This window comes from Anastrepha ludens, chromosome 3 (assembly GCF_028408465.1).
Source record: "Anastrepha ludens isolate Willacy chromosome 3, idAnaLude1.1, whole genome shotgun sequence".
Lineage (NCBI taxonomy): Eukaryota > Metazoa > Arthropoda > Insecta > Diptera > Tephritidae > Anastrepha > Anastrepha ludens.
Genome location: NC_071499.1, coordinates 23,460,107 through 23,473,236, shown reverse-complemented (window position 1 = coordinate 23,473,236; position 13,130 = coordinate 23,460,107). Strand labels below are relative to the sequence as shown.

At 37.2% G+C, this 13,130-nt stretch overlaps 1 protein-coding gene across 3 annotated transcripts in view; it reads right to left on the bottom strand.

The window, feature by feature from the left end:
• Positions 1-12,828, bottom strand: part of LOC128857167 (glutamate receptor-interacting protein 2) — a 114,177-nt gene extending 101,349 nt beyond the window's left edge. Inside the window, exons 1-2 of one of the 3 annotated variants that reach the window (XM_054092791.1) lie at positions 12,729-12,828; positions 11,343-11,681 (exon numbers count right to left, since the gene is read on the bottom strand). In XM_054092791.1, coding sequence (XP_053948766.1) covers positions 11,343-11,469 — 127 coding nt within the window. In that variant the 5' untranslated portion in view covers positions 11,470-11,681; positions 12,729-12,828. Of the gene's footprint in view, positions 1-11,342; positions 11,682-12,125 lie in introns of all 3 variants that reach the window. The other 2 variants (XM_054092792.1, XM_054092793.1) reach the window with 2 other exon arrangements.
• Positions 12,829-13,130: the final 302 nt, after the last annotated feature.

The window sequence follows — 13,130 nt, the reverse complement described above, 5'->3', positions numbered from 1 at the left end:
AGTTTATTTTTTTACACAATCTATTGTATATAAATCCAAGTTTCAAACTTTAATCGAATTTAGAAAAAATCATGAAATTTTCATTGGATTGTGAATAAGCCTATTTGTTTTATCAAATAAATAAATAAAAATAAAATATTTCAGTCATAGAGATCATCTTCCATATGAATATCGCCGTAGTAATAAAACACATGACCGAATAAAAGTTCTTGGAAAAAGAGTTGTACAGCCATTCAAGTATTTCCCACAATTATTTCATAAAATTTGTTTTATTCGCTTTTAAATGGGCGACAATCGCAGATAACCGCATAGCCAAATGGAAGCAACCATAGAACGAAATTGACGACATTTACCAGATACAAATCGAAGGCGTAGGCGGCAAACCATTTGCAATTAAGCTACTGCCATCATCAATGGCAAAACGGAATGACTGGCTCAGCGGGCGGCGTATTGGAAGAGCAGGGAGACAGACAGACGATCGCCTCATATGCCAGCCATAAGTTATTGGGAAAAATCGAATATTAGCTCAATCGAACGGAACAGAAAAAACGATGCGATCACTCCAATCTGACTTTCAAAGTTTCAATTTTTTAGCAGAACAATGGAAAATAAAAACAAAAAACGGTCGATGAAAAAGCTTTCGAAAAATACGACGCAGTTACATAAGCGACTAAATAATGGGGCATACATAAATTACATACACATAATTGTATACATACATACATATATTTATATAAAATAAATTTGTATTAGGGTGATTCGCTCTCCATTAAAAAAAAGTGCGTGTAGCGTAGTGCACATAACAGAAGTGAAACTTTCAAGGCAGCCACGGAAAGAGGGAAAGACCCGAGAGAGAATGAGAGAGAGAGAGAAATAGAGGGAGAAAGAATATATATCTAAATAAATTCACAACATTTGCAGAGAATACAAATAGACAAAATTTACAAAACACGGAGAAGGGTCGACCGGTGTAGGTAAACGCCGGACACAAACCGTGGAAACAACGCGCACTACTCCGAGCGTTTATCACTCGCACAAACTCAGCGATTCCAGGAACAGGACCGTAGCAACGGCACAAATTAAGGCAAGGCAATACCAATAAATGCGAGGCCGGAATGAATTGCACTTTATAGTACGCGCAAGCACTAGCCAGAAAACGAAAAAAAGCGGCAAAAAGTAGGCACCAAAAAAAACGCCAAAAAATTTGGGATCAAAAAACGCCCCAAACAGTAGGCGCCAAGGAAATATAACACCAAAAATTAGGCACCAAAAATATATTTCCTACAAGTTTGCACCAACAAACAAGCGCCAAAAAGTAGGCAGTATTAGTTCCCACTAGAAATTAGCAACCACAAGAAAAAACTTAGGAAAAATAGCCTTTATCTAAGATATATATAAGGTATACCTCTCTCTCTCCTTTTCCTCTACGTTATATCTCTTTTCTCTCTCGCGGAACGAAAATGCCCAAAACGTTGCATGGCCTTGAAAATTTACTCTCCATTCTCGCTTGTCCATCGACGCCTAAGAAGTTTCACTTCAAAAAAATAAAAAATCGGTTTCCGTTTTTCTCTCGGAATACTAAAATTTATTATATCCTAAGATTTTCGCTAAAGTATTTCAGAAAAATATCAAAATTTACGTGAGCTGGACTGATTTGAAAGCAGCTCCAAAGATTGTTTTTTTTTTAATAATTAAAATTAGTTTTAAAAAAATATTTTTTTTTGTTCAAAAAATCACCTCAAACGATGGGAAAAATTAAGCTTGAATGATTTGCATGAAAATGTTTCTAAAATTTATCTGCAGAATGTTAATAATATTTAATTTAGCCAAATGATTGGGAGATTGGGAGGTAAATGGAAGTAATAAAAAATCTGAGAAAATGACTTTCCAGTGATGCCTTAGAAGTTTAAATCGGTTAAGATTTATCTGAATTATTCAAGTTTTCCTTAAACCTATTTTTCAAAAAGCAAAAATATCGCAAGTAAAACCGAAAACCTCTTTATTTGAATTCCTTTCAAAAATACATCTTTCATGTCATTTACCAACCGATCGTTTTCAACATACATATTTTCGATACGTCAATTCAGTACGATTTCAACCATGGATCGCTGCACACCGAAACAACGCGCTGAAATAGTGACGCTATCCATCGAAAATAGTTGTTCTGTTTTTATAACTCAAAGCGCATATCGCAAAAAGTATCGCGGCAAACAGGCACCGTCTGACAATACTATTCGTCGTTTGGTGTCGAATTTTTGAAGTGAAACTTCTTAGGTGTCGATGGACGAGCGATAATGGAGAGTAAAATTTCTAGCCCATGCAACGTTTTGGGCATTTTCGTTCCGCGAGAGAGAAAAAAGATATAACGTAGAGGAAAAGGAGAGAGAGAGCTATACCTTAAATTATCTTAGACACACCTTAGGCTGTTTTTCCTGAGTTTTTCCTTGTGGTTGCTAATTTCTAGTAAGAAATAACACTGCCTACTTTTTGGCGCTTGTTTGTTGGGGCAAACTTGTAGGAAATATATGATAAAATTCTTTATCTGCCTTGTAAGTTCCACTTCTGTTAGGTGTACTACGCTACCCGCACTTTTTTTTTGAGCACGGGACAGAGGGCGATCGTCAACATGCCGTTCCTCAACGACCAAGACGTTCCAATGAACTTGTTGAAGCAGTGAGGGAGAGCGTTGCCCAGGAGCCAATAGTGTCGTATTGTCGTCGCGCCCAGCATTTTGGCGTCACTGAAACCACAATGCAGTGCGTTTTAAAGGATGATTTAAATTTGTTTCCGTATAAAGCGCAATAGACATAAAGAATATTGCCGACAGACCATTCACGTCGCTTAGAATACGGCCAAACAGTCGCTCGAATGGTTGACACTGAACCCAATTTTTGAATTTTTGGAAGCAAATTTTAATGACTGACGAGGCACATTTTAACCTCTCTGGCAGCGTGAATAAACAAAATTGCCGCATTTGGGGAACTGAGAATCCACACGAGATCCATGAAACGCCATTGCATGACCGGAAAGTAATGTTTGGGCCGGCATTTGCGGCAAAACCATCATTGGGCCATACTTTTACCGAGAAAAAGAAACGGTCGATGGAGACCGATATCGATGGCTCACTATGTCTGCCCGCAAATGGGGTGAGAAAGGTTTAGACGGTTACTGGTTTCAACAATGACGGTGCACCATGCCACACTGCAAATGCAACAATTGGATTTCTGCAACGAAAATTACCGGGACGACTAGTGTCAAAAAGAGGCGACATCGAGTGGCCACCCAGATCACCTGACAATAGTTTTGACAAATTGTAAATAACCAAACCAAATATTGGGTAGTCGAAAAAGTATTTTCTTATTTTGTCAATAGATGTCATTGGAGTCATCTATCTCCAGTGCTACCAATCACATTGTGTCATATCATATGGTGTTAGAAAGGTGACATTTTAAGCTTCATTTAACCAACAAAAAATTTAATTCGGAGAAGTCGAAAAAGAGTTATAGCTGTTCACAAATGAGTGAAAATAATGAAGAAATTCGCTATATTTTGAAATGTTCGTATAAAAAAGGGAAGAATGCCACGCAAACCACCAATGATGTTTGGGTACTACATGAATTATCTGTGAAAAATTTAATGGACCGAATTAACATCTGCGATTCTTTGCTGAAACGAAATGAAATCGAACCATTTCTGAAACGAGTGGTAACATTAGACGAAAAGTGGATCAAATACGACAATAATGTGCGAAAAAGATCATGGTGCAAGGGTGGTGAAGCTCAACAAATGGTCGCAAAGCCAGGATTGACGCCACGAAAGGTTATGCTGTGTGTTTGGTGGGATTGGAAAGGAATCATCCACTATGATCTGCTCCAGCCTGCTCGAACGATTGATTCTAAACTTTACTGTCAACAACTGATGAGATTGAAGCAAGCAATCAAAAAAAACGGCCAGAACTGATCAGCAGAAAGGGCGTCGTCTTCCATCAGGACAACGCTAGGCCACACACATCTTTGATGACTCGGCAAAAACTGGGAGAGCTTGGCTGGGAAGTTTTGATGCATCCACCATATAGCCCTGACCTCTCACCATCGGACTACCATTTGTTTCGGTCAATGCAGAACTCCCTTAATGGAGTAAAGTGGGCTTCAAGAGAAGCCTGTGAAAATTACTTGTCGCAGTTTTTCGCCGAGAAACCACAAAAGTTTTACACTGATGGAATAATGCCTCTAGAAGAAAAATGGCAAAAGCTAGTCGACCAAAATGGTACATATTTGGTTTAATAAAGTTCATTGTAAATATAAAAAAATGAGTTGAAGTTTGATTAGAAATACGAAAAGACTTTTTCGACTAACCTTTAAAAATACCTCATTTATACAAATCAGTTGTTTCTTTTTTCAAAGTTATTCAATGTTTTCAAACCGACATAAAAGATGACGCACCCTGTATGTAAATATTTCCATACAGGCATTTTAGGCTTAAACTCTTTTTTTTATTTTTTTGGCAAATATTTTGACGCAAATCTTAATGTACAATATAATAAATTTTATAATTCCTCAACTGTTTTTGGTGAAGCGCCCTAATGCGTATGCACACACACACACACACACAGGCACGCAATGAAATCACAACTCAAGCGGAAAGCACCATAGTGCACTCAAAGTAAGCGATCGATTTAACTTCTAAGTACAATAGCAACAATGCCGTATGCGATCTCGTTTACAGCGGAAAATATCGCATGCGATAAAAAAGTTTATTCGGGCACATAACCGACAGATAAGGACGCAGAAGAGAGCAAATGAGCGCGTGAATGATAATAGTTATTGGAATGGTTAGTGGAAAAGGCCAGATGTCACTTGTTTACATATTCCACTCAATGCATGACAACTGTGAACTCAAATAAGCGACAACTATGGCAAGGACAGGCACACATAGTTACATAGCGGGAAGTGGCATAATTTGAAGTGCAACAAAAATGTATAACTACAATTACACACGCGCACACTTTCTCCCGTGTGTGTGTGTGTGCCTGTACGTATGTAAATACACATGCCACTCAAAACTATGCTTTGCTTCTGGGGGCGTCAGTGAAATTTTAGCCGCTCGCAGTCAAATCAAAACAAATAAACGCAAGCCGTTGAAAGGTGTGCGATGTGTGTATGTATTAGGCTGGGTGGATTGTGATTTATGATTACATTCTATGCTCACTATTGACAAAGGGTTTTTGAGTTGTGCACTTCCACACATACGAGTATGTAAGTGTGTATGTATGTATGTTGTACTTGTACATATTGCGATCAATGTGCATTTAGTTTTTGGTATTGGATTACAAACTGACTTGTTGAGGGGGAGTAAAATCCAAAAAAGAAAAAAAACATTTTTTTTGAAGGGCGCTAGAGCGTGAATTTGTTCTGACCAGGTTCAATGTACTTTAAAAAGAGGCAGTTACACATTTGTCATTTTCGGCGTCTTAACAAAACATTGTATTTGTAATTACAAGATAAATTAATTCTCTCCACCATTCACCATTGCGATTAAAAATCGCTGAAGTCGCAATGACACGAAAAAAGGTTAGCTTAAGGGGTTACATGGGTTTCATGGCTTCAAAAAATCGATTTTTTTTGGCTTATGAATTTCCCCAACATCTCAAGAATATTAACCTGCATTTTCAAGTCGATCCGAATAATAGTTTCGGAGATACAGCCTTTGGAATGTGTGCGCTCCAAGCCACTTTTATTGTTACTTAAAACTTTAAACGCGTTTTTCTCGGAACCGTGTTTTCAAAGTCGGTTGTCAAATGTTTTCGAAAACTACTCAACCGATCTTGATGAAATTTTACACAGGCGTTCGAGATACAATTTACTCGTGCTTGAAGGAAGGATTTTTGTTTTTTTTTTCAATTACAACTATTTAAAAAAAAAACAAAATCTCAAGCAAATTTGACCGAAATTCTCATTTTTTTGGAAAAATGTCTGCCAAAATTCCAATTTTTACTTTTTTTTTCTTTCCTTCGCTCAAGCACGAGTTTATGGTCTTAACTAAAACACTTATTTTTGTTTTTTCATTTTTGATGATCCTGTCAGGAGTTATGCTGGCAACGCGGACGCACCTTTTTTTCGAGGGGTCACGGGAAAGGACGTCACAATGGAGGAGTTTTAATTTTTTTTTTTTGAAAATTTCAGAAATTATTCTTTAAATATGTATCTAATATATAAGGCAGAGAAAAGTTTGAATTAAATAAATAATTTTTCACATAGAAAAAAATTTTGAAAATAGGCCTTTTTTTACCCGACGAAACCCATGTAACCCCTTAAGTTGCTTATATAGATTTAAATATCCTTTGTGAGTACAGAGAACTCTCTCATCCATTAAGAGCACTGGCGGCAAAGGTGCAGGTGCATTTACCATGTCAAGGGATTCAAGTATTTTGCACGTTGTCGTACATTTCTATGAAGATTTGTTTATTTGTAGACTTGAGTGTAATAAAAAGTAAACTGAAGGATTTGGGAAAAAATTTTATTTTATAATTTTGAGATTTACGAGTATTCAATGGGAGAGAGAAATTTGGAAAAAATTTTGTTTTTAAAGAAATATCTTCGGTTCTTTACAACATTTTAATGGTCTTTTTTTTTGTTTTAGTTTTTTAAGAAAAACATAAAATGTATGGAATTTTTTTTTCTGAAAAATTAAATTTTTTTGGAAAAATTTTTTTTCCTGAAAAATTAAATTCTTTTGGAAAATTTTTTTTTCTGAAAAATTAAATTCTTTTGGAAAATTTTTTTTTCTGAAAAATTAAATTTTTTTGGAAAAATTTTTCAGAAAAAAAAATTCCATGAAACTTATATTTTTCTTAAAATAGTTTTTTAAAACATAAAATTTATATTTTTCTTAAAAAACTAAAAATAATTACCATAAAAGTGTTATGAAGAACTGAAAATATTTCATTTAAAAATTTTTTTTTGAAAAATTAAATTTTTTTTGTTTTAAATTTATAGATAAAATATTTCTTTCTGTCATTTGTGAAAAACGCTTCTCTCTCAGAGCCAAGCGCCAGCATCTGTACTGGTCTATTATGGCATTTTGCAAATTGGTCGAAGCGTCGCTATACTTAGTACTGCCATAAGTTCTGTTACAAGTAAAGTCCGTTATAGGACTCTTCTTGCTAAAGAGCCTAGAGGAGAGGGGGAAACACGCCGTAGCATATGCGGATGATGTTGCAATGGTGGTAAGAGGGAAATTTCCCAACAAACTTTGTGAAATCATGCAAGATTTATTAAACATGATTGAAAACTGGTCAAACGCAAATGGGCTAAGCGTCAACCCTAACAAAACTGAACTCATCTTATTTACCCGGAAACATAGAGTTACAAAAATATAATAACTCCTCCGACTCTAGGTGGAACGGCACTGGCATTTAGTGATGAGGCCCGCTTCTTAAATCTAATACTAGACATAAAACTAAGATGGAAGTCAAATGTCGAAGATACATAGAGTAAAAAGAGCGACAATAGCACTCTACTCTTGAAAACAGTTGAGAAGACTAAGTTGGGGTATTTCCCCATCTATCGTATATTGGCTTTACACAGCAATTGTCAGACCAATCCTAACATACGGATAATCCTAACTCTAGATAAGTTACACATAAAAAAACCGTGGCACATATACATACAAAGAATGGCCAGTCTTTGCATCTGCCAGGCCCTAGGACTACATCCACAGAGGCACTAAACATAAGTCTTAACCTATTATCAATAGAGCAATTCGGTAAGCAAAGAGCTCTCCGATTAAGAAAAATCGGTCTACTCAGAACGAACCAGAGAGGACACTCTTCAATTTTAGAAAAAATCCCCTGCATTCCTGGTACAACGGATTTCTGTAGGACATCAACTTAGATAAATCCTTCGTCACAGTATTTCCTACCAAAGAGGAATGGCATAACGGGTTTATTGTTAGAAAAAATGATACAAGCATCTATACAGATGTTTCTAGTCTTGAACCGTAGGTGGAGGGGTTTACTCCGATAAACTCGCAGTTAACCAATCATTTCTCCCACTTCATCATTGCAGTGTATTTAAGCGGAAGTCACTGCCATTAAAGAGGGACTTACGGTAATAAAAACGAGAGTATTATCCACAAATGAAGTCTTCATATACTCGGACAGTCAAGCAGTTGTAAAAGCGCTAAAATCTAAAACACAAGCGCCAAAAACAGTCATAGAATGTTTTAAGCTTCTAAATGACATACCTAAATACTACAAAGTACACCTTATTTGGGTGCCAGGCCACAGGAATATAGCAGGGAGCTGCAAGGCAGATGAACTTGCTCGAACCGGTACAGCGCTCGACCTCCAACCGGATAAGACGCTGATACCCATGCCTATAGCCACTTGTAAATTACTTATAGGCAGGGAAGCCATCAAAGTGGTAAATACAAGTTGGCAAAACCTCACAAAATGCGAACTAAGCAGACACACTGATCGAAATGGAACAGCGGTCGATCGAAAATCTTGTTAAGATTTAACTGAGAAGCTACTCGTATAAGAAAAATGATAGAGGTATTAACTGGTCATTGTTTAATAGGCAGCCCCGTTAGAAGGTTAGGACACCCGTACTTCGGTTTCTGTAGAAGCTATCTTAATACTCGTACAGACGAAGAGGAAACAGTCAGGCACCTTTTATGTGAGTGTGAAGGCTTAGCTATAAAGATACTCGGCCCTCTTGATACTACCGAAGCTTTGCTTATTAAAGCTACCGGATGGTTTGAAAAGGAACCCATGGAGTAAGAATAAGTTCCAGTGGTATCACAATGGACCTACGAAAGGTCTCAACGAAAGTGTGTCATTGCGACAGCCACCCTACCTACCTATGTACCTACCTAGATATGAAAGTGTAATACTTTTTTAATGAAGTTAGTTTTATTTAATAATGTAAATATTAAAGACAAAAATTTGAATTTTCATTCGAAATGGTCACCATTTACTTCTACACAAGCCTTCAAACGATTAGGTTATTCAGTTATTGCGCCACGCGCGGTTTCCGCCATCTGGAAGACCAGATCTGAATGCACTGGAATACAGTTTGTGCTCAGAGTTGGAGAGCATGACCTGTCCAATACCTCACAGAAATTTGGAGAGTCTCAAAAAATCTTTGGTTCGAGCAACGAAGTCAATCTCCATGGAAACTCAGCTGCAACAGCTGAATGGCCTAATAAAAGCTAATGGTGACCACTTCGAATGAAAATTCAATGTTTTGCTTAATATTTACAAGATTTAATAAAACTAGCTTCATTAAAAAAGTATTATAATTTCATATCTATAACGGACTTAGCTTGTAACAGAACTTATGGCAGGACTAAGTATATAATTTGGTCCTCTCTATAACTGGTACTTTTTCACACCGGATGACTTGGTTAATTCATTCCTATTCGTTCCTGTTTGACAAATTGACATAATAGTAAAATATTGTAAATCATTTCTAATAGTGATTTTTGCTTTCAAATATTTTGGATATCCCTTGGACTACGAGTTAATGTCATTCCATTGAAAGGTACGATTAGATAAGTGGCTTGGTGTACTTTGACAAGGTGCAGTCCAAAATGAACAAGACTGGTGTCATAAAAATGTGTTTGATGGTGCCATCTTTTTAAGGGGTTATACGCAGTTATGACTTTCAAAAAAATCGATTTTTTTATAGCATTTTTGTAATGTACATATATTCAAAAGTATACGCACGAAATTTGAAGTAGATCTAAGCAATACTTTCGGAGTTATACCGAAATATGTGGAGATGCCTCGGCACGTTTTAAGGTAGGTATTGAAACTTTAAACGTGTTTTTTTCAAAACGGCATTTTTCAAGTCGGTGTACACGATATCTCGAAAACGACTTGTTTGATCGGTCAACCGTTTTAACTCAATCTTTAAAGATACATTTTCTAGTAATTAATCGTTCCTTTTGTAAATCTGATACTTATTTTCCATTTTATAATCAATTTACGGCCAAATTTGAACGTAAAAATCGAAATCATTTCTTTTAAAAGCTGCCATTTTGTGCAAATTCACTATTTTGATTAGCCGAACGATTAATTCCTAGATAATCTAATATATTAACAAAATTTGTTTGGTTTTTTGATTTCAGATAATCCAATCCTGAGTTACGATGTACACCGTAAATCGTCTTTTTTTAAAGGAGGTTCCAGAAATCGCCTGCAGCGCGCTCTTAATCAACATTTTCATAAATAAAAAATTTTGTTCCGTTCTTGAAGGATGCTTTTATAACCGCCAAAAATTTTCAAATTAAAATATTCTGAAGTTTCTTCAGGATAAATCCTTGACAACCCGTCTTTTATTTGCTTCATAACTGCGTATAACCCCTTAATGAGTTAGTTACTCTCTAGCTGACTTCCAGCGCACAGTTTCGAAATTGTTCGTAAGTTTATCAAAAATGAACCGAAATCATCGTTGAAATTCGTACCAAAGTACCAAAATTTGTTCAGAATTCAACATTCGAAAGACCTCATTAAAGAGGAGAGAAAAGACGAGAACTTCCTTTACAACCTTGTAACTGGTGATGAAACGTGGTTTTCCAACATGAACCTGAAACTAAGCGTCAAAGTGCCGAATGGAAGGTTCCATACGAGGCACCACCAAAAAAAACAAAAACGCGTTGGAGGAGTCAAAATTCAAGTTGATGCTCATTTGTTTTTACGATTCCAAAAGAATTGTCCACAACAAGGAGTTCGTGTCAACGGGCCAAACCGTCAATGCAATTTTCTATCTTGGCGTTTTGAAGCGTTTGTTGCATCGCATTCGTCCGACTCGCCCTGAATACCGCGAAGGAGGAAGCTGGCGCTTATTGCATGATAATGCACCACCTCATCCATCCACTCTTGTGACTGATTTTTTTACTAGAAATCGCATTTTAACCATTAATCACTCACCGTATTCGCCTGATATGGCTCCCTGTTACTTCTACCTATTCGGAAAATTGCATTTGGCTATGAAGGGAAAACATTTTGCGTCCGCAGAGGCCATCCAAAAGGCTTGTACCGACGTCCTGAAGAAGATTCCGGTTAATGGCCTGAAACACTCTTTCGAAAAGCTTTTAGATCGCGCAAAACAGTGTCAGAGGAGGCCAGAGGGAACTACTTTGAATAAATAAACTCGAAGTTATCAGAAAAAGCTCTTGTCGTTTCTATTTTAGCTCAGTCTTGTTTATTTTGGATTTCCTCTTGTAGTTAAATTCAAGACTTTCTGCGCACCCTGGGTCTGAAGGTTTGACAAATTAAATAAAATCTTACGTAAATCTTAATTAGGACTATATGGACTACAGGATTTGGAACTCACCTGAAACAATTGGAGTTAACGGTATGCCACCAGCGTTATTGCCGTTATCTACTTTATCCTCATTTTTCAGTGCCGCCGATTTGCCGGGCACGCAGCTAATCGGTTTTTTCGCCTTCCAAAGCTTCATTTTGTTTGTGTTTTATTTTTTTTTTTTTCGCTTCGCGCAAATCCCAATCCAGCAAAAACAACAACACTCAATGCACTACGAACATTGCGCTTCGGGTATCACTGAGCACACAAATTCAAAAAACTTCGTTTTCAGACGTGCTTTTTTGTTAAAATATTATTTCAGAATTGATTTGAAATTTCACAGTTGTGCGAACACGCAGAGGGGGAAATCTAAAAACCAATAAAAACAAATCAAACACAAGACGAAGAAAATGAACAAACAAAAAAAATTGTTTTTGCCGTGCGCCTCAAAGACGCCAAGATGCGTACCCGTTGACAAAATTTAACAGTAAAAAAATAAAGAAAAAAATATGTAGAAACCAAGTTGAAGAATCGAAAAATTTGAAGGCATAAAGTACTTTTCTTGTTTCGTGTTCTTCTTCTTTATGCGACTTTTCACCAGATTTTCCCCTTGGCTCGTGCCTATTCGACTGAGTATTCGAAAACTATTTTTAAACTTAAACGGCGAAAAGTCTGCTAGTCAGTTGGGTGAATGCGCGAATGGGCGGTGGGACGCGGCAGGAACGCGGCACGAACGCGGCGATAAAGCGCGCACGCAGACCTCTAAATTGAAATCACTCCAACAGCAACAACATCACTACTTTATATGCATACCTGTATATGTACACACGCACACACACACACAAGTATGTATGTGTGTGTGTGTAAGTAAAATAAATGTAGTGGAGAATTGCGTAGCCAAAACAGCAATTATAGAAGAAAACACAGCAACAACGTTGACAGCAGGAGCAACATAGTTGAAAGTGGAAAACTGAATACTGAAAACTGAAAACTCAAAAATGAAAAATGAACGCGCTGCGCACAGTTTCCTCAAATGCGAAAACACTCGAACGTAGACACTTCACGATTATTTACTTTGCATTTATGTATGTTTGTATGTATTTATGTATTTCGACGATTTACTATTTTGGACGTAAAATAAGATTCGAATATTGCCAAGTTTTGTGGCAACTTTATAATACGCACACTCGCACACACACATGCACGCAGCACGTAATGTCAATCTATGAGAAATGGTGCTGCAAAATTGCAATTCTTAAACAAAATCATGCAATGCACACACACTTGCGCTTAACTATTTTCGGCCATATGTACGTAAGTAAGTATATTTTCGCTTCTTTATTCTCCAATGCATTCAAATATTCACAAAGTATACAAATCTGATTGCACTGCACTTCAAATTGACCATCAACTCACGCGTTGAATAAGAAACAAAAAATTATCGCAACCACAAACTCGACCGTTCAACAAGAGACGCAACTTCAAAATGAATCTGTGCTGCAGCGCTTACCGTCGTAGAGCTGTAGCGACGCAGCCACACGTCCACGCGGCACACGCACCCACCACCCGTTGCCAAAGCGCTCTCGCGCTGCGCCGCAATTTTCCAACTGTTGCTGCGATATATGGCTGTACTCGCATGGCGTTGCAGTAAGCTTTAGCTGCGACGTCAACGTCGGCTGCGCTGTGCATTTGCAAGTTATATTAGAGAAAAAAGTTCTCTTCTTTCATCATCTGTTGTTGATGAATGCCGGCAACTGTTCACATTGTTGTCTGCTTGTGTTCAGCAGTTTTTCATGGCATGCTGCCAGCATCGCAGCG